At 38.2% G+C, this 24,231-nt stretch overlaps 1 protein-coding gene across 10 annotated transcripts in view; it reads left to right on the top strand.

Annotated features, from left to right (window-relative positions):
• BLTP1 (bridge-like lipid transfer protein family member 1) overlaps nt 1-24,231 on the top strand; it is an 86,699-nt gene that overhangs the window by 25,188 nt on the left and 37,280 nt on the right. For all 10 annotated transcript variants that reach the window (XM_088055935.1, XM_088055936.1, XM_014259628.2 and 7 more), the window contains exons 15-39: nt 490-645; nt 1,055-1,152; nt 2,127-2,305; nt 2,462-2,568; nt 4,596-4,804; nt 7,241-7,468; nt 8,029-8,166; nt 8,430-8,606; nt 10,249-10,377; nt 10,544-10,663; nt 12,260-12,537; nt 12,641-12,891; nt 13,325-13,583; nt 13,981-14,824; nt 15,635-15,705; nt 16,210-16,383; nt 16,680-16,800; nt 17,642-17,788; nt 18,137-18,264; nt 18,378-18,580; nt 19,972-20,169; nt 20,800-21,011; nt 21,249-21,400; nt 22,277-22,427; nt 23,136-23,288. In XM_088055935.1, coding sequence (XP_087912061.1) covers nt 490-645; nt 1,055-1,152; nt 2,127-2,305; nt 2,462-2,568; nt 4,596-4,804; nt 7,241-7,468; nt 8,029-8,166; nt 8,430-8,606; nt 10,249-10,377; nt 10,544-10,663; nt 12,260-12,537; nt 12,641-12,891; nt 13,325-13,583; nt 13,981-14,824; nt 15,635-15,705; nt 16,210-16,383; nt 16,680-16,800; nt 17,642-17,788; nt 18,137-18,264; nt 18,378-18,580; nt 19,972-20,169; nt 20,800-21,011; nt 21,249-21,400; nt 22,277-22,427; nt 23,136-23,288 — 4,883 coding nt within the window. The remainder of the gene's footprint in view (nt 1-489; nt 646-1,054; nt 1,153-2,126; nt 2,306-2,461; nt 2,569-4,595; nt 4,805-7,240; nt 7,469-8,028; nt 8,167-8,429; nt 8,607-10,248; nt 10,378-10,543; nt 10,664-12,259; nt 12,538-12,640; nt 12,892-13,324; nt 13,584-13,980; nt 14,825-15,634; nt 15,706-16,209; nt 16,384-16,679; nt 16,801-17,641; nt 17,789-18,136; nt 18,265-18,377; nt 18,581-19,971; nt 20,170-20,799; nt 21,012-21,248; nt 21,401-22,276; nt 22,428-23,135; nt 23,289-24,231) is intronic.

The following is a 24,231-nucleotide window of genomic DNA, read 5'->3' as shown; positions in this document are numbered from 1 at the left end:
GGCTACTGATTTGCTTAATATTTATCATCCATGATGTTGATTTCTCTTGATATCTCTCTTTGCTTGGCTCATTTTCAACTACTTGGGCTTTGGATTCTGTCCCTGTGGCTGACAGATGATGAGGAAAAGTAATTTGCTCCTCAGGATTCTGGCTGTGAGGAAGAAGGCAATGCAAGGTGGTATAGCACCACCCAACTGTTGCTGGAAGCTCCAGCTGCAGTAATGGAAAGAATGCAGCCCCATCACTGCGGTGCTGCCTGGGCTAATTAGCCCTGCTGGGAGGAAGGTTTAATTAGTGCAGGCTTGGTGCCATGCTAATGAAGTTATCCCCTGAGTGAGGCCAGAGCCATTGTCTGGGTAGTGCCACAGTGCCCAGTGTAACCTGCTGCTGTGGTCAGAGCAAACATCAACTTCTCCAACACGAGCATCCTAAGAAATGACTCACCTGATAGCTGTTAACTCACCTTTTCTTGCTTGGTGTGGCTCTAGATTTGATCCAAGACTGGTCCAGTGACAGTGCACCCGATATTTTTTCATTTGTTCCATATATGTGGAACTTCAAAGTCATGTTCCATCAGTTTGAAATGATCTGGGCAGCAAATCAACACAACTGGATTGACTGTTCCACCAAACAACAGGAGAATGGTGAGATCACATTTTTTTAAATTTGGAAGAAGTAGCATATACAACAAAAATCATCAACAAAAGACAGTGTATATAAATATATGTAGAGAGAAAGTACTAGAATTATACCCAAAACTTGCTGAGTAAAGAAAAGCATCAAGATACTATAGTTAATTTTATTGTTTGCCTTAGATTTCCTTGTGCTAAGTACAGTGTCTTTCTAGAAAGAACGAGCTGTAGGCAGTAAATACTTCCAGAATAATTGATTACTGTAATTTATTACTCTAAGTACAGTGTAGTTAAATGGCAATATTCAATGATATGAGTTCTTTAATATCTTTTCGTAATTTCTACATGTATGTTTGATATTTCATCTAAGAAGAAAATAGGGAGTAATTTTGACTAATTTGTTTTTCCTTTTCCCTCCCAGTTTATCTAGCAGCTTGTGGAGAAACCCTGAACATTGTTTTTTCTCTGCCTTTCACTGACTTTGTTCCAACCACATGCAATACTAGATTCTCCTTAAGGGTAAGATCTTTTGTCTTGTAAATGTGAGACAGCTTCCCTTATTTTCTTGAATCAGGAAATTTTGAATTAACGCTTTCCTGAAAGAAAAATAGTCTTTTTCACTTCCAGTTCATGGAATTTTTCTTTAAGTAACCCAGAGGTAAATGGTTTCAGTTTTCTTGTGTGAAGCATTTAATCATAGGCTGTTTTAATTTATATACACACATATATAGACAAAAATGAAAATATTTCTGAAAAACACAAACATGCATATGCTTCACACATACATGTAGATAGACATTTAGTATGTATATTTATTATATATACTTAAATTGTGTGTCAGTCTATGTGTTTTATCACTTGGAATTCTGTTCCTCTTTATTTATGAAATGTGAAAATCAAAGGTGGAATGGAATACTGCACTAGCTACTCCCAAACCATTTTGGAAAGCCATCTTCCAGATTTTTAAGAGGTTCTGTAGCATTAATAATGATCACAAATTGTTTTTAACAGATGCAGATAATTCTTTGAATTACTGTACTTTTTGTCTTCCTTAAAATAGAGGCTGTCTACTGCTGCCAAAAATAGAAAACTAGTTGATGGTGATGTTGCTAATTTGGTATCATTTGATAGGAAAGAAATCAATGTTTTATAGGTTTCTTTCTTTTTAAAGTGTGATTTTGTTGAGATGTGGAGTAAGCTTGGGTTAGTTATTTAATTTCTGCAGTATGGTTTGAGCAACAGAATAACAGGGATCTCCTGTTGCTCTCCAATGTTTTATAGATTGCTCTAGTTATGTGCAAGGTACTGGACTTGTAAAGATCCAGAACTACAGAGCTCTTGGGATTGTACTAAAACTTGGTGGGAAACAGAATTCTTGTCTAATTTTGCCTGTAAAATGAGGATGATGGCACATACAAACATGAAAATAGCGTGAGCATTACACATAAAGTGAATGCAAATTAACTCTCCTGTTGCTGATGTTTGGTTTTTAGGGAGAAGATGTTGATCTTCATTTGTATCTGCCTGATTGCCATCCTAGTAAATATTCCCTTTTTATGCTGGTGAAGGATTGTCAGCCCAATAAAATAAATCCCGAGTCTTGTATTTCTGCGGAATGTCAAAGCGGTCAGAAAACGGGCAAGCCCAAATGGAGGAACATTACTCAAGAAGAGTGAGTTTAATTGAGATATTTATATATGTATTTATATCTTTATGTTGACTTTTCTTACTTATTTCGTTTGTGATTCATGAACTTTTGAAGTTGCTTTAAAGATACTTAAAGGAAGTATTGTGCTTGAAATAAAAGGGTGCTGTTTCCTTTTGAAAGGGCTGGATGGGTTGAATGCTGGACAGTCCCAAGTGTTGTGTTTACAATTGACTACTCCTGGCACCCAATTTATCCTCAGAAGGCAGATGAGCAGTTAAAGCAATCCTGTAAGTGACACTACCTTTTCCTTGTTAGCATGGGTCATTTGGGACTTTGGATCACGCTGCTTCCATCTGCAGAAATGAACTTGGAACTGAATTGCTGTTTTATGTCTCAAGGGAATGTGTTGATCATTAGAATGCACTGGGATTGATTTAAAACCTGACAACATTCCATACTGCTGCATTTCAGGATGTGTCCCAGTTCCTTGTGTAAAAAAGAGGATGCTGTCTGCAGTTCACTTCTCCTTGTCCTTAACAAATTGTATCCCTTAAATGGGTTGTTGCAAAAGTTAAAATATCACTTGGTATATTAAACATCAGTATATTAAATAGGAAGTCAAATATTTTTGGCCATATCATGTTCTTTAGCTTTTCTAAGTTTTTTTCTTTTGGATGTTGTGATCTCATCTTATGATTTAAATGCTTAAATACATTATATATGTGGTGTAATAATATTGTCTTCCTTTTATGGGTATCAAACTGAGATTTCATTGTTCACTGTTAAAGTGAACCATCAGAAATGATTGTTGGACTGGTCAGTCAAATTCTAATATCTAAGAATTTATTTGAACTGTCTAAATACTTCTAGACAAATATCCTATAAGTGTGTGCTTGCAAAAAAAAAAAAAAAGTTATAAACACAGAGATTAAAGTAAGTTAATTTAAATGCAGAGGGAGGTATGTGGGAAGTTATGGGGTTACATAAAACTCTTTCAGGTTGAGATTCTGGAAGCAGAACTGATGGAGATGTTAGAAGAATAATGAGGGCTAATTTGAAAGGTCCACAATCAGCAGGTGTTAGGAGACATGCTGGATGGCATTTTTAGGGTTTGAGTTCCAACAATTGACATCTAAAAGAGCTCTAATTTGCAAGGATGAGGCAGAAAAGGTGAGATTGATTTTGCAGATGCTCATTAAGTGCTCTTGTGAGACTGTCAGCTTGTGTCGAATGTGTGTTCCTCACATTCTGAGAACATTTCCTCATAATCGCAGCAATTGAAACCTGCATTTGCAAGTTTGTACATACACAGGTAACTCATCTGCAGCTTCCTCCAGTGATTAATTCAGCAGTCCACCTCACTCCCACTCCGTGGTGCTGATGGAACCTGTTTGTTGCAGTAGCAACATCCGCATTTTGAGTCAGTACATAAAACTCTGAGAAACATGTTGCACTACAAAAGATGCAGTTTCCATAAAAAGTGGTCATCTCACTGCAGCATTTGGCTAATGTGTAACTCGTAAGATAGTGTGCAAGCACTGAGCAAGAACTGTAATGGGGAAGTTCAAGCCTTGGAGGTTTTTGGCTGCAGGTGTCTGTAGTTGTGTATGTGCCAGTTCTTCCCGATAAACGGGCACCTGAAATCTTCCTCCAGCTGGAGCATCAATTTTTGATGGTTTTCCCATAGAGTTCTCTACTCCCCAGCAATCAGTTCACATCCCCAAAACCTTTCCCTTTACTCACTACATTCTCATTGCCTTTCCTCACTTAGGACAGACAGGTTTTGGGCTCTCTTGTTCCCATCTCCAACTAGAAAGAAGGGGTAGAAAATAAGATTTGAATTTCCAAACTGTTTTGTGACCAGAGTAACTGAGTTGTTGGAGACAAAATTTTGGCCTACAGAGCTACTAGTTCAGAATAGATTTTTAGTACAGCTTTGCACTTTGCATGTTTATTCTTTCTTGTTTATCCTGCAGTAGCTGTGTGGTTGTGGGAAATCTGCTCTGTTGAAATGAAAGCATGTCCTTGTTTAACTTCAAAAGCAAGATAAATACACTAAATACTTTTTTCAGAACTTGAGGGATTGTTTTTCTCTTGCATAATTAACATTGACTAAAATATTCAATATTTTCTTTTCTTCCCATAGTTACCAGAGATGAAAAACCAGTTCTGTAGCATAGATACGCTAGTGTAACTATACAAATTAGGTGCCAAAAGTTGTATATTTAATACACATTCCTGTTTGCTGAACTTTGTCCAACAGAGGCCTAAGTTGTAATCAAAATCTGTTTTCTACTCTTATTTTGCTCCCAAGTGTCAGAAATGGAAGAAACAATGTTATCTGTGCTAAGGCCGTCGCAGAAAACCACCGACAGCGTGATTTCATCTCCCACAGCTTCCACCCGCCTTCCCCTCGACCCCTCGGAGCTGCCCCCGGATAAGCTCCACGTGGAGCTGGAACTCTCCCCAGATTCCCAGATAACCCTGTATGGACCCTTGCTCAAAGCCTTTCTCTCCATAAAGGTAGGCAGAGGAGCACCACTCGTAAAATTTATGGGTTGGCCATTTGTAGCAAAAGGCAAGAATTAGTTCTGAAATGGAAAAATTGAATTCTGAAGAATATGTGAATTTGGATGGAAACTTTTGGTAGGCACTAGTTCTAGTCTAGAATTACTTTGGTGATCTGGTATTGCTGGAATGAAAGTTATTGTCACAAGCTTGGGAGAAGACTTCTTACAAATATATATATATATATATATATATATATTTATACACCCATATCAGCATAATTCTTCTTTCAAGAAATACTGCATGTTCTGGACATGTGCAGAAAATTTCTTCTTTCGATTTTCCACTAATAAAATAAAAAAATATTCCATGATTACGACTAGAGCTTATCTAAACTCCAATATTTATGCAGAGTTATATCAGAACCCATGCTTTTGGTGCATTTTAAGTTTTGCAGTGTGCTGTTTTTCTTAATTAGATTCCATGACATTTCTGGAGTTAGGATCATGGAGGGGACTGGGGAAGGACATGAGAATAAGCTTAATTTAAAAAGCTTCTTCAGTAAATATTGGAGAAGGATTATGTGTCCTTTCCTTGACATTAATCTATTATGCTTTAGAATGTGTGTTTGGGTTTGTTTGTTTTTTTCTGTCTTCTCTTCCATAAGTGATTTTCTTTTATAGGGTGTCTAAGTTTAATTCCTTCCCATCTCTCTCACCCTCCCTTGTGGTGATAAAAGCCAGGACAGATGAATGTGTCCATTCTGTTTGACTAACAGCAAAATGCTTGAATTTGGTTGATTTTTGTGGTTGTTTTTTTCTTTGTGTGTGTGGTTTTGGGGGTTTGGGGTTTTTTTGGTGGGTTTTTGCTTGTTTATTTTTCTCTGAACATCTGTATCAACCTGTGCAGATCTAGGCTAAGGTAATGCTTCTGGAGCTGACATTTTGGAGCAGAGGTTGAGGAATTTTCTGAGACAGGTGATCAATATCAGGACTCACTGAAACAGTAATTTTCATTAATTTCTGTGAGGTACAGCATATAAGCAAGCAATAGCAGAAAATACTGGTTTGTAGAGTACAGGACTTGAATATATGCTCATGATTTTTTCATCTTGTCGATAAAATAAATAGGATTAAAATTAGGCCAGTACTGCATCTTGAAGACTTGATTTCTCCTGGTACAGAGCAAATGAATCCATGTTTGAATTGTTTATTGAACCCTCTTTTTGAAGCCCCTAAATTCATGAGGGAGCTCTGGCTTTTCAAGCAAAAGCAGCACATTTATTTTATGCCTCTGGAGCTAAATGCAAACAGTACTACATTAGATCACTGATTCTATAATTATTTCATTTTTAGGTGCAGATTTCTCACACAAAATTTAGCTTTTCTATTCTAATTCTCTAGAGAAATTTTAGATTAATAGCTTGTTTATGAAAATGTGCATTTATTGCTCTTTTTAGCATTTTTGTGACTCTCTTTGGAACTTCTGGTCCAGCTGCGCTGGGACCATCTTTGGAAAGATTTCTAGCAGGGCTTTTTATGTTTCTCTTCCTGACTTGTGGTTGTTTTCAGTTTGTTTTCATTGATGTTTTTTTAATACATGGTGTAGAGATCCCTGGACACACATTGTCCATGCAGCTTTCTTAAACCTTCTAATCTTGGGTGGTGGTTTTTTGGTGTAGCACACCCTGCTAAGGGTTTACTGTCTGGAAATTAATGATTTATAGGTTCTGGCATTTGCAGCAGGAGTTGTCAGGAGTGACTTACTGGAGCTCCTACTGCTCCAGACCCTCTGCTGGGTCTGCCTTATTAAAAATCACTGTAAGAAAATTCTTCTTGAGAGTTTAGCTTTACTTTTAAGGGAGAAGATGTGATAAATTGCCAGAAACCTGATGGATTTTTTGTTTCCCAGTAGAATTTGGCAGCGTTACTTTAGTCTTAGATAGCTGAAGAGGATTTGCTTAGACACAAGCTGGCTTTTAGACCCAAGCAAGAAATGTTTATGACCTAATATTTTAGAAACATGCTTAAGACTTTTAAGTTTGCTGAAAAAAAAAAAAAAAGTTTAGAGAATTGAATGAAGGTGACTTCCTGCAGGATGTGTGTTGTGTTCTTACTCTGTTCTGTTTCTTTAAAAGCACAAAATCAGTTTAAAAGTGTCAGTAATAACATTTCAGAGCAGTTGCTTGTGTTGCATGCATCTCAAATACCAGTATTGGGAGAACTACGGAGCTGCCTTCATTTTCTGTAAAGCACAGTGCCTATAAATTTGCAAGTTTAAGCTATTGAGCTTTCATAAAATGAAAGTATCTATGTTACTCTAGCTATGGATTATAGCTATACCACTTATTTTAGGGAGGATTAAAACCAGAAGATCTGATTTGTATTTCAGTTGATTGCCTGCATGTTTTTCATTTGTTTTCTGTATGATCATAACAATTCTTTCTCCTAGGAAAATTATTTTGGGGAAGATGACATGTACACTGATTTTGAAGAGGTCATTTCAAGCCCTGTTTTGTCCCTGTCAACATCCTCAAGCTCTGGCTGGACAGCTGTAGGAGTGGAAAATGACAAAAAAGAAAATGAAATTTCAGTCAAGCCCGTTCACCCTCTTACTTTACGCCCATGGGATATCACTGTGCTTGTTAATTTGTACAAAGTGCATGGGAGATTGCCAGTGGTAAGTACTTTATAATCATAAAAGAATTTTTTTTTTTTTTTTAAATTTCATAATCTGGATCCATATTTAACTGCTTGCAACATTTAGTTGCTGTGGTGCTTACCAAAATGTGTAGATACTCTCTGCTGAAACTGTGGCTCTCTAAACAACTTTGGGACAGGATTTATTTTGCTTATCTGGGAGGCAGAACTGGATAGTTTTTTAATATGCTTGTTATTCTCAGAACTTGATTTGTATGATATTTTTGATTGACCATTAGGATTTGTCCACTGATTAGCGCATTTGTCTTCTAATGGTGCTGTCTGGTCTGTCCACCTCAGTTCTGAGGGAACCCCAGGAATAAAAAATCCAGATAAAACATGGGGTTCACCCAAATCTTTTTGAATTGCTGTTTATGCCGTTGTCAAAAGGTGTTTGAAGTTGCACAGGCTTCCTTTTGAGTGTCCTCTTAGAGGAAAATCAGCATACTTCCTGCTCACAGGTTTGCAACTAACAGTAAAGTTTTAACTCTGTTATGTACTTTCAGGCTCTGAAATAGATCTGTTTATTTTCTATTTCAGCACTGCAGTCCAGATGGTCCAGAGTGCCCTACAGCTTTCTTGGAGAGGCTGTGTTTTGAGATGAAGAAAGGATTTAGAGAAACAATGCTTCAGCTTGTACTGTCTCCAGTGAATCTGTTTCTGAATGACAATTACCAGGTAGTCAGTCAGTGTTTTGCAGCTGTATTTGTGGAAGTTTTGTTGATTGTAAAATTCTTTTTTTGGTAGGAATTTTCCTGTTGTGCAAAGGTTTTATTGAGACTTACAAATCATAAGAAAATTCTGATGCATATTTTGTAAAAAAAAATCTTTATTTTTGTCCAGATTTTTTGGGGCATTTTATCAGTAAAATAAATAGGATTAAATTAGGCCAGTGTTGCATCTTTTCCAAGAATTTCTTCCCACTTCCTTGTCCTTGGCAGCGCCCTGCAGTGGACGAGGTGCTCCGGGAGGGTCACATCAGCCTGTCGGGCCTGCAGCTCCGTGCCCACGCCATGTTTTCTGCGGAAGGGCTACCCCTGGGAAGCGACACTTTGGAATACGCCTGGCTGATAGATGTGCAGGCTGGAAGCCTCACAGCCAAAGTGACAGCACCACAGGTACCATCTAGAAACCACTCTGAAGTACTGAAGTATTCTTTTTCCTTCTAAAACTGGCGTAGCGTGGATTTGCATGATCTGTGCCTTAAGTAACCTTTACTTTATAGCTTTATAATTTATTTAGTTTCTGTAATTTCTGTAAAGTGACAGGAGATGCCAGATGAGCCATTCCCACAGTCATGTTTTAAAGCAGGAGGCAAACGATATCATTGGTGGGAGAATAGTATGGACAGGCCTCAGGAGTAGCTGCTCACTGCATAATTCTGCTCCTTGGTCCCACTGGAACATAGTTTGCTTTCCCAGTATTGCACTTTGTTAGGTCAGTCTTAGCACTAAACCCTTTTAATTTTGCCATTTATGTTACATTTATCTTTCCACCTAGGTGAATGGCTCCAAGTATACAACAGGGAGATGATTTTGATTTATTTCTCATGTGGTCTGCCAAATCTTTAGAAAAGACTGGCTTTGCCCAGTGTATTCTGAGGCACAAATAAAGTACATACATTCTATGTAGTAGTTACCATTTGCTTTAATTATTTTTAAGACACCTCTACATCTTCTTATTCCTCTAAAAATTGGTGTTATTTTGTAGGATTAAGCACATATTTCACTGGGAGACTTCTGCAGCAAATAAAATAAGGCATACAAGCAAGTTTAGTAAATCTAAAGAATAGCTGTTTTCTAGCTACATATACAGATATTTGTGGTGGTACTTCCCAAAATGCTGCCACTGATTTAGATGATCTGTAGGATTTGCTCCACTGCTCTATGGTTCAAAATTAAACTTAATTGATTCAAACTACTCCAAGGTTAAAGAACATTTCCTAAGGCTTAATGCAACTGAAGGTTTTTCTTCCCTTATAAAGCCATTCTCAATTGTATGCATCATATAGGATTTTTTTTTTTTTTTTAAATTGTCAGCACTTGAATTTACTGTTTCAGGTTCATTGGCTTTTTTCCTTCCTTAGTGTGATGTATTGCAAGAATTTGTGAAGAGACTACGCTGAACAGAGGAGGAGAGATTCTGTGCAGGACAGTCATAGCTAGATTAAATTCCATTCAAATTACTGCTGATTTTAAGTGCCCTTTCCTTTGGCAAGCCAAAGAAAACCCATTTCCCTCTCATAACAGAGACAGACAGTCATGAATCATTTCCTTTATGAGCGAGCTAACTATATAAAAGACTTAAATCAACAGTAGGCTAATTACTAGGTCTAGCAAGATTCAGCAGTGTTTTGTTGAGCCAGTTTCCTCCTGTGCTTTCTAAATGTTACTTTGTTGCTTTTATAGAAGCAAATCTGACATTTAAATTATGAATGGTAATGAAGTACCTTGAGCTATTCTTTGTGATAAAGTTGGGGGAGCTCTGTCTTTACAATGAAGTTCCCAGCTGACTGAGCAAAAACTGCTGCCTTTTATTAAGAAATAATGTAGGAAATCGTTTAATGTCACTGTGCTTTTCCGTGAAAAAGTACAGACTTGCGTGTTGTGGTGCATTCAAAAATAAAATGCAGGCCTGAGTAGCAGGAAGGTGCTGAGGCCTCCTGTTCACATCCCAGCCCTTGGGGTTGTTCTCTGTCCTCCATGGAACACCATAAGTCCATTTTTTGGTGATGGACTATGTGCTGTTGTTTGCTTACAGCTTGCCTGTCTTCTGGAATGGGGGCAGACCTTTGTGTTCCACGTGGTGTGCCGGGAGTTTGAGCTGGAGAGGCCCAAATCCGTAATCCTGTGCCAGCACGGCATCGATCGCCGCTTTTGTGACCCAAAGGTACCTTTTCATCCATCCCTACTGCTCACTGGATGTGCACAGGTTCTCTGGAATACTTCAGAAATCCACCCTTAATGTTACCACAACATAAAAAAAAAAAAGGATTGGCACAAATTAATAGTTGTTTCTGTATTTATTTTCCTTTATTCTTTCCCTTTTCCTTCAGACAAACTCTGTGCCTGGGCCATGCCCAACATCAGATGACTTAAAGTACACGATGACACGCTTAGCCATGGATGGAGCAGATCTGTATGTGGTAGAACATGGCTGTGCCACCAACATCAAGGTAAAATATTTCTCTTAACAGCATTTAAAATACTTTGTCAATTTGTATTTTTTTGACAGAATATCGACCTGAATTGATGGCTGCTTGCATGCAATGGATTAAGCAGAATTTCTAAAACTTTTAAGCGATAAAAGGTCATCATGGACTGGGCCAGGAGTAGGTGAATTTGGCTTCTACTTAATAATTCCATTAATTATGTTGGCAAATGGTAAGGAGGAGTATATGTCTCCTAAAATAGAAGTGGAAGCTGCAGGATTGGTGTAAAATAATTGAGAACACCTCAGGCAATATAAATCTCAGTGTTTGTACCCGAGAGCTGATAAGAACTTGTGCTGTGAATTATTAATTCAGCAAATGGAGATGATTGATGTGGATCATGTACAAGTCAGTGCTGGATAACTCACGATCCTCTGGTGAGAATTTAGATGTATCCTTGGTAGAGAAAGGAAAAGTGTTTTTGCCACTGCCTGACTGAATCCTCTGTTCAAAAAGGGCTGTGCAGAGAAGAGCTGTTATCCTACTGCACAACAACAAAAAAAAGGAATAATTTACTCAGTGTAGCAAAATATAAGTTTGGATACAGTTGAGTTACGGTAACAACAGAAAAGATGAAAACTGCCATGCTGACATAGCTGAGTAATAATTGTGCTGTTAGTTAATAAATGCAGTTTTAAATGGTAGACTTAAAATTAAAACTTTTGGGCACAGATTCACATTATGAGCAAGAATCTAACTAAAGGGCACTGGTAATTATTTTAAACATTTTTTTAATGACGTGATATCTCATCATTTGAATGGCTTGCTGCCATGTGGCAGTAAAAAATATGTTTGAGCCTCCAAATTCTTTTGAATCCAATATTAAAAAGCACCATCATAAATATTAACGGTGTCTGCAGGCATAAATATGAATGGCAGTACTTTCAAAGGCAGCCTAATAACCTGAACCACTCTAGAAAATTATATCCTGAATGTGTTCCATTCAAATTAAAAATAAAAAGAAAAGAAAAAGAAAAGGTTTTCAGTAGTCCTTTATAATCTGTGACAGAGATGAGAAACAATAATATTAACCCTTTAGGTAGCTCTTCTATGGCTGGGTTACCTTTCAGCTTTTCTTGATTTAGAGATAGCAAACTTCCTCTGAAATTTCAGGTGCTTCATGGTGACATTTTGGAGAGGACTCAAGCTGTGCAGGAAACTTGATCCAGTGTGTTCAGATTGTGAAGTTTGAAGACTAAACAAATTTGAAAGTTTCAGTTTTTTTGGGTTTTAGATGTCAGTGAAGAAGTTAATGATTTAAGTTTTTTAAAGTTTCATGACAGTGTCTATTGACAGTTGTTTTCTGTTTTGATCTGTTTACAAAGGGATGTTTCTTAGTAGCTTTTTTATTTTCCTGTTACGTAAAAAGTGGCTGAGATTAATTTCTAAGCTTGCCTTCTCTTGTGTGTGTGCTGATGTGCATATAAAACTGCTTCCCCCGAGAGAATTTTGCTGAGATCTTTTTGGGCTGCAGTATGTGATGTGTTAACTGGTTTAAGGCCACTCTTGCTTTGTTTCACTGACAAATAGCCAGAGTTCTTGTTTAAATCCTGTTTTCAGATGGGTGCCATACGCATTGCAAACTGCAACCTCCACAACCAGTCTGTCGGGGAAGGCGTCAGCGCTGCCATCCAGGACCTGCAGCTCAGGCAGTACGTCGAGCAGGTGAACAACTGCAGAACTGGCCTGCAGCCAATACTGAGGAGGGCATACTGGCTGGAAGCTGGCTCTGTCAACCTGGGCCTTATCACTGCTGACATTGCTTTAGCTGCAGATCATCCTTCTAAACACGAGGTGCAGAGGCATTTCTTGGAAACGCATGATAACCGAACCAAGAGGTGAGCGATGCCGTCGAGGGAGGTGCATTTGAGAGGGATATTTGTTAATCTTGCTTTCAATGAGCTTCAGCATGGTCATGTTCTGCTCTTCTGCCTTTTGTAGGTTGTGGTTTCTGTGGCCTGATGATAATTTGAGAAACAAGAGAAGCAAGAACAAGTGTGGCTGTCTCGGAGGTTGTCGGTTCTTCGGTGGCACCTTAACGGGACTGGATTTTTTCAAACTTGAGGAACTGACACCTTCAAGCAGCTCTGCTTTCTCAAGCACCAGTGCAGAATCTGATATGTTTTATGGGCAGTCTTTACTGCAGCCAGGAGAATGGATAATTACTAAGGAGATTCCTAAAATTTTAGAGGGTGAGAATGCACTGTATTTTTACTCTGTTTTGCCCAAAAGTATGATTTCTTAACATTTTGCTATTTTTAGTGTTTATGAATCTGATTAATAACTACAACTGCTCAGGCTCTTGTGGCCTGACCCCTTCTAAGAGCAGACAGAGCTCGAGCAAGCTTTCATATGCTGGATTTTTATATTAGCATGCACCTCCTTTCTCAGCAGAAAGGACATTTTTGACTTGTTCTACTTATATAGGAAGGAGCCAACTGAGACAATCTGATGTTTTGCTGACATGATTTTATTAATTTTTGTCAGGACAACATGCTGGGATGTGCACACATTTCAAAACCAGGGCTTTTATTTAATAATGATTTTTATTCCAGTAGTCAGGCAAGAGTCCACTGCCATTGTGTCATCAGAAACTCTGTTTTGCTTTTCCTTCCCTGATCCTAGGTAAAGCAAATGGTGTCAAAAGAAAAGATTGGGACTGCAGATCTGTGGGGATAGAAATGGAAAGGAAAGCACAACACCTGAGCCTCCAAGTGCCGCTGCGCTCCCACAGCTCCTCCTCCTCTTCGGAGGAAACAAGCAGCTCCAGTGCTGCCCTGCCCTTGCTTGCAGGGGAGAAGGACAGCCCCTCATCCACTGCTGAGGATCACCTGGGACAGAAGGAGTTCCTGGCCAGTGCAAAAAGGGAAGATGCTCACGGAAGGTCAGTACTCTTGTCCAGGTAGGCATGTAACTCAACTCTTGAATGCTCTGAGATGTAAGAAAAGCGTTTGATTTAGCAATTTTTCAAGTGTTAATGGTGTCGCTAATATGTGTTTCCTAGTTTGACTGCTGATTTGGATCCCTAATAGGGAACGGTTACCTGAGGAAGGTAGAAAATCCAGCATGTAAAGACACCAGCACTTGCTGGTAAACGTTTGTTTTTACATCCTCTGTATGTAGACAAGCGGCAGAGTTCAGTATGTAACCAGTGTTACCAAAATAATGGCTATGCTAATAGAGAGTCACAGAATCACTGATGCATTTGACAGCTGCTACAGTGTAGGAAGAGAAGCATTCATAAAGAAACAAGCAAGTGAAGTGTTTGTTTCCATTCCCAGTGCCACGGCAGAGGGTGCAGAGGGCCGGCCTGCTTCCCCTGGCCCCCAGGAGAGGCCTGTGGGTCAGTCTCCCATGAGGTCCCCGCTGAAGAGACAGGCGTCCGTGTGCTCCGCGCGGCTGGGCAGCACCAAGAGCCTGACGGCGGCGTTCTACGGGGACAAGCAGCCCGTCCCCGTGGGAGTGCAGTTCAGCAGTGACGTGTCCCGCAGCGACGAGAACGTCCTGGACTCCCCAAAGCAGAGGAGGAGCTTCGGCTCTTTCCCTTACACGCCGTCAGCAGATTCAAACTCGTTCCACCAGTACCGCTCCATGGATTCCAGTATGTCCATGGCGGATAGCGAGGCTTATTTTTCAGCTGCGGAAGAGTTTGAGCCGATAAGCAGCGATGAAGGCCCGGGAACCTATCCGGGGAGGAAGAAGAGAAAAAAGCAAGCTCAGAAAACTGAATACAGTAGGGGATCTATTTATCACAGCGTGGAAGGACCCTTAACAAGCACAATCCATAGAGAAATCAGTCAAGATATGAAAACGTTGCCAATTAAGACTCATCCTTCCCAGGCTTCGTTTGTTTCAGCTCTGGGAGGAGACGATGAGCACGCTGACAACATGTATGTCTTGGACTCTGAGAAGACTGTGGAACGTGAGCAAATCACTTCCCAGCAGCCTGTAATGGCATGTTACCAAAACTACCTGACGCAGTTCCAGGTGATCAACTGGTCAGTAAAGCATCCAACTAACAAAAGAACTTCCAAATCCTCATTGCATCGCCCTTTAGACCTCGACACACCAACAAGTGAAGAAAGTTCCTCATCTTTTGAGCAACTGTCTGTCCCAACTTTTAAGGTATGGAAGATGGAGGAGTAGAGAAAGGAGTAAGAATTGAAAATAACTTAAAATGGCTTAGTACCATTTGTGTGAATAAGTTACAAGAAACTTGAAGTTTCGTAGCTTTTAGTTAAAATGAAGAATACCTTGAATTTCTGACTTCAGATTATGGGCCTGAGTGGCTGGAAGGTTGTGGGACAAAAAAAGGTGGAGTTAGAATTCTGTGGATGTGTGTTCTGCATTATCATTGTTGCAGTTAAGAATGCTGCCTGTTGAATGATATGCAGCTGGAGGACATTTGTGTGAGTTTCCTTTCCAACCCAAATGAACTGCAATAGCAGCACATTTAATACTGATAAAGTATAATTCAGGTCCTCAGTGCTTTATTTCAAAATAAAATTGCGACTCAGATTTAGGAAAGTTTTTTTTTTAAGGGGCTTGAGCATACATGCTTAAGGAAGGAGCTGAAATTAAATAAATGAAAAATAATGGAAATGACTTGATAGAAAAACAGGTGTTTGAAGTCTGGAATTGAATTTGTTATGATTTTGCAGAAAAGGTTTGTGTTGATGCAAACTTTATGTAGATTAGTATTTGCAGGGGTTTTTAAAAGCAGTAAATCAATGTTTATGTAAAAGCAACGTAATCTGATTTTTCAAGGAATTTAAAAAGCTAACCTGGCAGTTCCTGGATCCTGTATTGGAGAATATGCTTCTAAGGGTTCTTTTAGGAAAACCAGCTTTAAGGGGAGTTTTTTTTAAAGATCCCTTTGGGGTTTTTATCATATATGGAAGGAATGTAATCAACTTCTTTGCACTTTTATCTTAGATTGTTAAACAGGGTCTCACAGCTAATTCATTACTGGACAGAGGCATGCAGCTTACAGGATCAACATCTAAGTAAGTTGAACACAGCTTGACATTATTAGCATATTTTTCAAGAGTAGAATTTTCCTGGTACTCTCTTGAAATACTTTCGCCCCCGCTAACCCTTTCAAAATTAGATTTACAGCAGTAGTTTTTGGTGCCAGATCTATTTCAGAACAAATCATTCTATATTCTGAAATATTTGGGTTTGGTCAAACAGAAAGTACACAGTGCAAGCATTAAATTATTTCACTTGTACGTTTTTCAAGATTACAAATGGTGGTTTCCTTTAGGTGAATTTGGAGGTGCTAATGGCAAGTGTCCATTTGATTGCCAGAAGCAGAACTTGAATCGAGGGAGGCCCTTATCCTGGAATTGTATTTTTGTACTTTCTAAGATATGTGGTAGAAGAAACTTCTATTATGTGGATTTTGTTTAAAAATTATGTGGATTTTGTTAAGAATTGAAATGATACCAGAAGACTTTGGTATTTGTTTTCACAAAGCCTGATCATTGATGTGTGTTTGACCTCTTTAGCACACCTTACACTCCTTTGGATAAGAAATCTGCAGAGAACACGGATGATGAAACAATAACAGAGGAGTGGACGTTGGATCACCCGGTCTTCCAGACACGGACAACGGCAATCGTGGAAGTAAAAGGAACTGTAGATGTAGTTCTGACTCCTCTTGTAGCAGAGGCACTGGATAGGTAATTTTATTTTGATAAAATAAAAATTTAGACTAAAAATTGTCTAAAGTCACAGCTGTTCTGTTCAGCAAAGGCTTTGGTAAAAGGATTGAATAACATGGCTGATGGAACAGCAGGGCCTGGTGCCCAGCGGATGTAATTCTGCATTTCCGATGAGGTAGCTGGAAGAATGGGAAGTGCCCTTTGTGTCTGTCAGTGCTTGCTTTTTCCTCTGTGTGTTCATTACATGTGGCTGATGGTGTGCCATATGAAACTGGGAGTTTCAGTGGTCTCTTGTGGCTTTTTCCTCCTGGCAGGTACATCGAGGCCATGGTGCACTGTGCCAGCTCCCGGCACCCAGCAGCAATCGTGGATGACCTGCACTGCAAAGTCCTGAGGGATGCTGTGCAGAACAGCAAGACCAGCTTCTCAGAAAATGTGAGGAAGGAACAAGGGCAATCCTCATGGATTTGAGAGAACGCTCTGTTCTGTGTCTTATGTATAAAATATTTTAACTGAATTTAGTGTTTTGAGATATAGTAGCTAAATTCTATATTGATTTGGAATGCATACTTACATGCATTTTCATAACTCAAAAATACATATTGTCTTTCACTGTCCAGAAATCTTTTACAGGATTGAAGGTCTGGGGTTTTTATTTACCCAGATTTACCGGATTTGGATGATGGTCTAGAGTAATTTACTCTGAGATCAAATGACACATTATGTTCTTTGAAATTACTATAGCTGGTATTCTTAAGTTACCATTACATTCATCTCAGTGAGATGTTATTTATTATTTTATAGTAGTTGGGGAGAGTGGTGAAAGTGCCTGTGGGTTTTTTTGCAGTTCATCTGAGACCTTAAAAAATTAATTTAACTTAAAAAGAATTGTATGGTAGTTCAACAGAATTAGGTGTTCTTTCTGTCCAATGTAATGACCATATTTATATTTTATGATTTCTTAGTCTTCACAGTGTGGTGGACACTAATAATTTGCTTCATAGTAAGTTGTTTTATTTAGCCTACGTGTGTAGAATTCAAACTTCCAGCTGAAGTCTGGTTGTTAAAGTTTATTGCAGAATGGCACTGCTGACCTTACGGTTTTCAACCTACTGTACCTCTAAGTGCTGCAGCCCCTGTTCTGGAAATTGTGGTAAATTGCCTAAAATAAAGTCAGAATCTCTTTCTGCCTCTATGCTAATAAAATTTCCTGTTACTACTGAGCTCAGCAACTCTTGAGTTTGTGCTAATAAATTACTTTTCTCTTCTCTTCAAGTTGTCTTCGAAGCAAGACATCAGAGGAACAAAAATAGACACTACCACAACAGGAATAACAAACCAGGGACCAGCACAGACCAATCTCTCACTTAAGCAAGATAATGTGACAATTAAAGGTCTTCAGGCCAATGTTACAGTTCCAAAGGTAGCAATTTTTTTTTTTATCTTATCAGTAGGAAAGTGCCTCACAAAATTACCTTTATTTTGCATCCCTGTTTGTTCCTCTAAAGCTGAAGTGAAGCTGTGCATTTGTGCTAGAGAACTAAAGTTTTGAATACTTGAGCTGCTTAATTTTATGATGGTAGACATGCAGTACTTAAATATTAACTACCATAGCGGTAACTGGCTGCCATGTCTTTAAATTATGTTCTAGGTGTAATGGTTTTAGTTTTCTTTTCACTGAAAGTATAAGATAAGGTTGTATCAGAAATCAGTGATTAATGTAACATGCTTTTCTAAATGTCTTTTCTCTTTGATGGATTTTTATGTACAGGTGAACCTGTGTTTACTTCAAGCATCTGTGGATGAATCCCCAGGAGTTTCTTCCAGCAAAACCGTGACTCACGTTTCCTTAGTAGCTTTGTGTTTTGATAGAATTGCTACTCAAGTTCGTATGAACAGGTAAGAATAGTACATGTCACTATTTGGCATAAACTTCAGACATATTTCATTTGGTTGTTTTTGTTTGTCTTGAGATTTGCTTAATTGTTTTTTTCCTCCCTGATACTGAAAAGGGGTATAGTTGAAGAGCCTTCAAACAATGCAGAAACTGGGAGGAATTCTGTCACATTTGATCGTTACATCCAAACCAGCAAAATGCAGCCCCAGTCTTCTGGCTCGCTGAGATCCAATTCTGGAGCAGAAAAAGGAAAAGAAATTGCTGCTAAATTGAACATCCATCGTGTTCATGGACAGCTTAGGGGTCTTGATACAACAGGTATTAAACTTTTAAATATTAAAATGTGGAAATTTCAGTTTCAATGGAAGCAGTTACAGCTGGTCTTGCTCTTGTAGTTTGGTTGGAGGTTTCTTATCAACGTGAATAAAGAGCAACTTGCACCCAGAGCTTTTGCAGACACTTGAAAAAGAAGTTTGGGATGAATTATTATTCCACAAAGTGCTGGATTTAAACTTACGCAAACTAAAAGCTGTCAAGACAAACTTGTAAGCAGGTTGTGTGGCACATGTGTGTTTCCCTGTAAATAATGACCCACACTGCTGGAGTTTGAGGCCTGAGCTCCCTTCCTCCCAGCTGATCTCTTTTCAGCTACCATTTTTTGTCACCTTTTGCAGGGAATGAATTACACTTATTTGCTTTCTTACTCCTTTCTAACACTTTCAGTATTGTGCTTGTCATACCAGCAATTCAGCATGACAACCTGGACATTTTTAGCTATAATGACTCTAAAGCTGAAAATCAGTTCTGCACAATTGACTTTTTTGTTGTTTGTGTTAAGGAAATGCCTTCAAGAAGCTATGAGTTCTGCTATAACTCCTGATCCTGGAAAAACTAACCAGGAAAAGATGACCAAAAGTAGAGGCAGTTTTTGTTGAACTGCTTAGTTTTGACGGAATTTATACCAATTTTTACTCTGTTCCATAAGGAACAGGAGTCTTTAGACATGAGAAAGCACTCTGTAAAGCCAGGATGATTAAAAAATACACAATCAATAAATAAATAAACAACAGAAAATCCCACTGCTGTGCAAAGATGAGTGAGCAAATGAAATTGGAGGAAAACGAAACAGAGAAATTGTTACCTCCCTTTTTACTTGGCTATGGGTAGAATGTTAGCAGTAGTGCCCTGTGTCAAGTAATCTACAGACATTCAAGAGAACCACTTTTGGAGTTCTAACCGAGAAAAGCCATCATCTTCTGTTTGAAAGGTTTGAGAAGAGCCTTTCTAAGGATCTTAGCATTTCATGTTTACTTCGAAAGTGAATGCAGTTATAAATTGGAGGCAGAGAGTAAGGATTAGAAGGGCTATAAAGTGACTCAGCCTAGTTCTTTTCCTGAGGTATTTGACATTTAGGTATAAAATGATTTAAAATATTGCTCAGTGCTTGGATTTTTTTCAAAGTTCAAAATTATCCTGCCCATATTAACACACCAGGAGCAAGGCTATTTTCCTGGTTTTTTGTACATATTTTTCTTGCTCATGCTTCAAGTTTAAACTTTTTCTTTCTTTTTTTTTTTTCTCCCCCTCCTGTTTGAGGAATACTCAAGGCCTAACTACCCCCCAAAACACTCTAAACTTCAGAGAGCCTTTGCAAGATGTAAAGTTTTCTCAATTTTGGAACAAAGTAGTAAATATGTTTATTTTCACAGATATTGGAACTTGTGCAATAACAGCCATTCCTTTTGGGAAATCAAAAGTTCTTTTTACTTTGGAAGAGTTGGATGAGTTTACTTTTGTGGATGAAACAGATCAACAAGCTGTTCCAGATGTAGCTCGAATTGGTCCTAGTCAAGAGAAGTGGGGTTGGATCATGTTTGAGTGTGGAATTGAAAATTTAACTATAAAAGGTAAAGCTTTTTAAGGCTGTATATTATTTTGTTTCATGAGATTACTGACAATTCTATTCTTAGGTCTTCTGGCTTAGAAATTATTTGGTTAGAACTTGTTGAATCTAGGTGATACTGAATAGTACATGTCTGTGGTAAATAAATCTCATAGGTTATACAATAAAGACATTTTTAGTTGTAAGTACCACTAATAATAAAGTGTGAAATAATTTCATATAAACTGGTTTCATCAGTTTCTGAACTTAAGGTTGAAATTGATGATTTCAGTGATCACTCAGTGATCATTATCTACAGGAAGTACATTATAGAGCCAGAATTTTGCTCTGGGAGGGGAAAGCTAGCTACAAAAAGTAAAAAAACCCCACAGTAAATGTGTTTTTTCTGTCATCCAAGTTATTTTTCTTTTAGAGAATAATATTTTAAAAGCCTTTATGTGAGTACTCTTCATCTGCTTGTGGTAAGCCATCAGAAGCTCGAAATTGTAGTGATAAGCTGTTGAATAAAATGGTAATGCATCTTGTTTAACCAAAACCATGTGTATTTCTCTGCTTAAGTACAGATCTTTTCTATGGGGCATAACTTAGAGCTGTTTATGTGCTGCCAACCTTTACAGTCTGGGTATTTTTACAGGGGGAAGACAGTCTGGGGCAGTGTTGTATAACACATTTGGAGTCATGGGTAAATCAAGAGACACAGAAAGAGGCGGATTGCTTGCATCAAACAACTCCTCAGATTCCCCCACTGGTAGTGGCTACAACACTGATGTGTCTGAAGATAACCTCCCTTGTGACAGAATCAGTCCCTCTTCAGATATTAATGGAAATTCAGTTTCAGATGAGCAGGTGTGTTCAAGCTGGGTAGAAATGACTGGTCACTTATCCTGTTTGCTTAGACACTAAAATTCCAGCTTTCTGCAGGGTCCTTTGGGAGGATTAGTGGACAGCATTAGGTTTTTTTTTCTTTACCTAAATGCCTATGAAAAAAAAATTTATGAGCATGTATGGTATGTTAGTGCCTTTGAGTGTAATAATTTTGGAAGACAATTTCCCTTCTAACTTCATGATTCCTTGTTTTTGAAGGATGAAGGAGTTGAATCAGATGATCTGAAAAAAGATATCCCCTTGATGCCTCCTCCCCCTGACTCCTGCAGCATGAAGTTGACAATCAAAGAAATTTGGTTTAGTTTTGCGGCTCCCACCAATGTGCGCTCCCCAGCCCATATATATTCAAGGTATATTTTTTTCCCTGTTTAAAAGAAAGAAAATGGCAGTTCTGCTTTGTTAAGTCACATTTGTATTGGGTAGTTTCTGAATGGAATTTCAGTAATTTTTGAAGTTTCTTTGGAAATGATAATTTTGAGTTTGTATATATCACAGTAAGACTTGCTTAATTTTTTACTGTTGTAATTTCTGTGGAAGTGTTGCTTGAAAATTCTTAGTTAGATGTGATTAAAAGAAAAAGAAAGGAAGAGTAAAAAACCCAAATGAAACTAAAAGCCCTCACTAGCAACTTCTGGTGAGAGGGAAATGTTTGAGGGAGAAAGGCAGGGGAAGATGTTTGTTTTGAGTAGGTGAGATGATAGTGAAGAAAACAGCTCAGTGCTTTTGGTATTCAACCTGATATCATCCATGATCTGACTGCCATTGCACTGTAAATTTCAAGATGTGTCTTTCTAAGATTTGCTTTTTCAGATTGTGTATGTAGAATAAGCCAAATATTTCAGTCTGTCAGTACAGAGCCATAAATTAGAAAATACTCTATTACTCTTGCTTGAGCCCTTTAGCAAAAGTCCTTCATGACATATAACACTTCATGTGGGATTCAGACAGTGATGAGAATTTCAAACTCTATGATTTCAGTAGGGAATACAAATGGGGAAAGAAAGGAATGGCAATAGCAAAAGTGAGAAGAATCATGGGTGTGTGAGTGAGTAAAACAAAAATTGCCTCAGGTACTTTTTGCCAGTTCTTGTTTTCTGGGCATTAAGTCTGTATTTATTACTTTACATCAGTGTCCCACCGATTTGACTGTCGCTCATAACAGCATCAGAAAATCCTGCTGCTGCCGCTGCCTGTGAACACCCCTTTCTCTTTATTTGTCTCCACAGGCAGCTGAACCTCCTGAGCACAGCAACACCTGCAGTTGGTGCTTGGCTTGTTCCCATTGATCAAGTGAAGTCGTCATTAAATAAACTGGAAACTGAAGGAACCCTGCGAATCTGTGCTGTTATGGGGTGCATTATGACAGAAGCTCTAGAGGTAAATGACCTTTATAAAATCAATGAGCATATCAGAACAGGACAGTGTGATAGCTAACATGTAGTTTGTGGAATTCTGGATGTTTTCGCTGGCAAACTTAAGAGGATCTCTTATGAGCATTTGGTGAATTGGTCACAAGAATTCACAAAAAGCTGTGCTTTTTGTACACAGTACTTCAGAGCTGTTACAGGTGAGGAAGTCTCATGCCTCTTAGAGGAGTGCATCTCCAGGTAAAATAAGAGTAAGAAGTATGGCTATAGTGCCTAGTATATATTTTATCAAGTATTTTTGTTTGCTGTTGGTTTGATTGGCACTGTCTAGTGGGAAGATTTTGATGGGATACCCACGCTGAAATCCTGTCTTGCGCAGTGAGATGGATGACTTAATAAACTAGGAATAAAGTGTTTCTTTGGAAATTGCAGCTGGCTTTGGTCTCTTAGTCCAGATGTAACTTTATAAGGCCTGCAATTTCAATCTAGGCTTTTCTGTTATTGCTTCATGTAAATAATTATGCATCCAGAATGATTTTTCACATGCAGTATTTAAAATTAGGTGGGTACCCATGAGGCAAATCTTTGTTGCAGAAAATCTTTGTTGCAGAAGTTCAAAATGGGGTTAGAAATTTGTTGTCTCATAGGTGAAATCTTGTCATTGATGCTCTGTTTGCAGGTATGTTCATATGTTGAAAATGTTTTTATTTTAATTTAGAATAAAAGTGTACACTTCCCTCTGAGAAGCAAGTACAACAGGCTTACCAAAGTGGCTCGTTTCTTGCAAGAAAATCCTTCTTGTTTACTCTGTAATATATTGCACCATTACCTTCATCAAGCAAATTACACCATTATTGAGGATGCCACTATGGTGAGTTACCCAGGAAAACTGGAAATATCTCAGTCCTTTAGTTTCAAATATGTCAATTCTAATATCTTAAATTTGGCAACAGTTTGAGGAAGGTTAACAAACAAGAAAATATAATCCAAACTCATATGCATCTTTAAAGTGATAAGTAGATATGGTTTCTCTCATTTCATTTTCTTTGACATCTGCTATTTTTGTTATGACCTGTATATATGCATAATGCTTATCAAAGTATTTTATTAGTAAATACATGAGATCATAAACCAAAAAGGCACAGCTTTAAAACTGTGTATGGCTTTTTTTATCAGGTTTCATTCCCTCTCTATCATATTTCAATGGCCTTTTTGTAAGATTTCATTTTTCATGGTTTTAAAATTGAGTAAGTCTCAATTATTGAGGCAAGTGCATGAACTGGTTACTTTATTCCAAATTCCCTCCTTGAAACTAGTTTTCATGTCTTCTAGAAACTGGGGTAATGCAGACAGTTTAAGGAAGGAACTAGAATTGTACAAACTTCAGGGTTTAGGAATCAAATGTTTTCCTTGATGCCTTTAGAATGTAAATGTCTAGATTGTAGTGGGAAATAGCTATTTGAACAAACATCAGGCATAAGGGAGGAGTGTTTATTCCTGATTTTGTGTCATTTTCATAATCCAATTCTACAGCTGTCAGATTTAAACACTTCGGTTTTGAGCATATTCAGCGGAGAGCCAGTGATCAGGAATAGCAGAGTTTGCGGCACAAATAGCACAGTTTGCTTTGTGGTCAAAATACCAAGCTTTTGTTTTCTTTAGGACAATTCAGTGATGTAATCAAAACAATCCCTATATTTAGCCTCAGATTTATGTTCCTAAAATACTGCTTATGAACAATGGAAAAAACAATCTTTTTAATGGCGTTTGTATGGAGTTGCTATGAATCTTAGCCCATAGTTCAGAGCCTGATA

This window comes from Pseudopodoces humilis, chromosome 6 (genome assembly GCF_049639895.1).
Source record: "Pseudopodoces humilis isolate 2021_Gansu_Grassland_sample_001 chromosome 6, ASM4963989v1, whole genome shotgun sequence".
NCBI classification, from domain to species: Eukaryota; Metazoa; Chordata; class Aves; order Passeriformes; family Paridae; genus Pseudopodoces; species Pseudopodoces humilis.
Note: the sequence above shows the minus strand (reverse complement) of the source record. Positions and strands in the feature narration are given on the sequence as shown.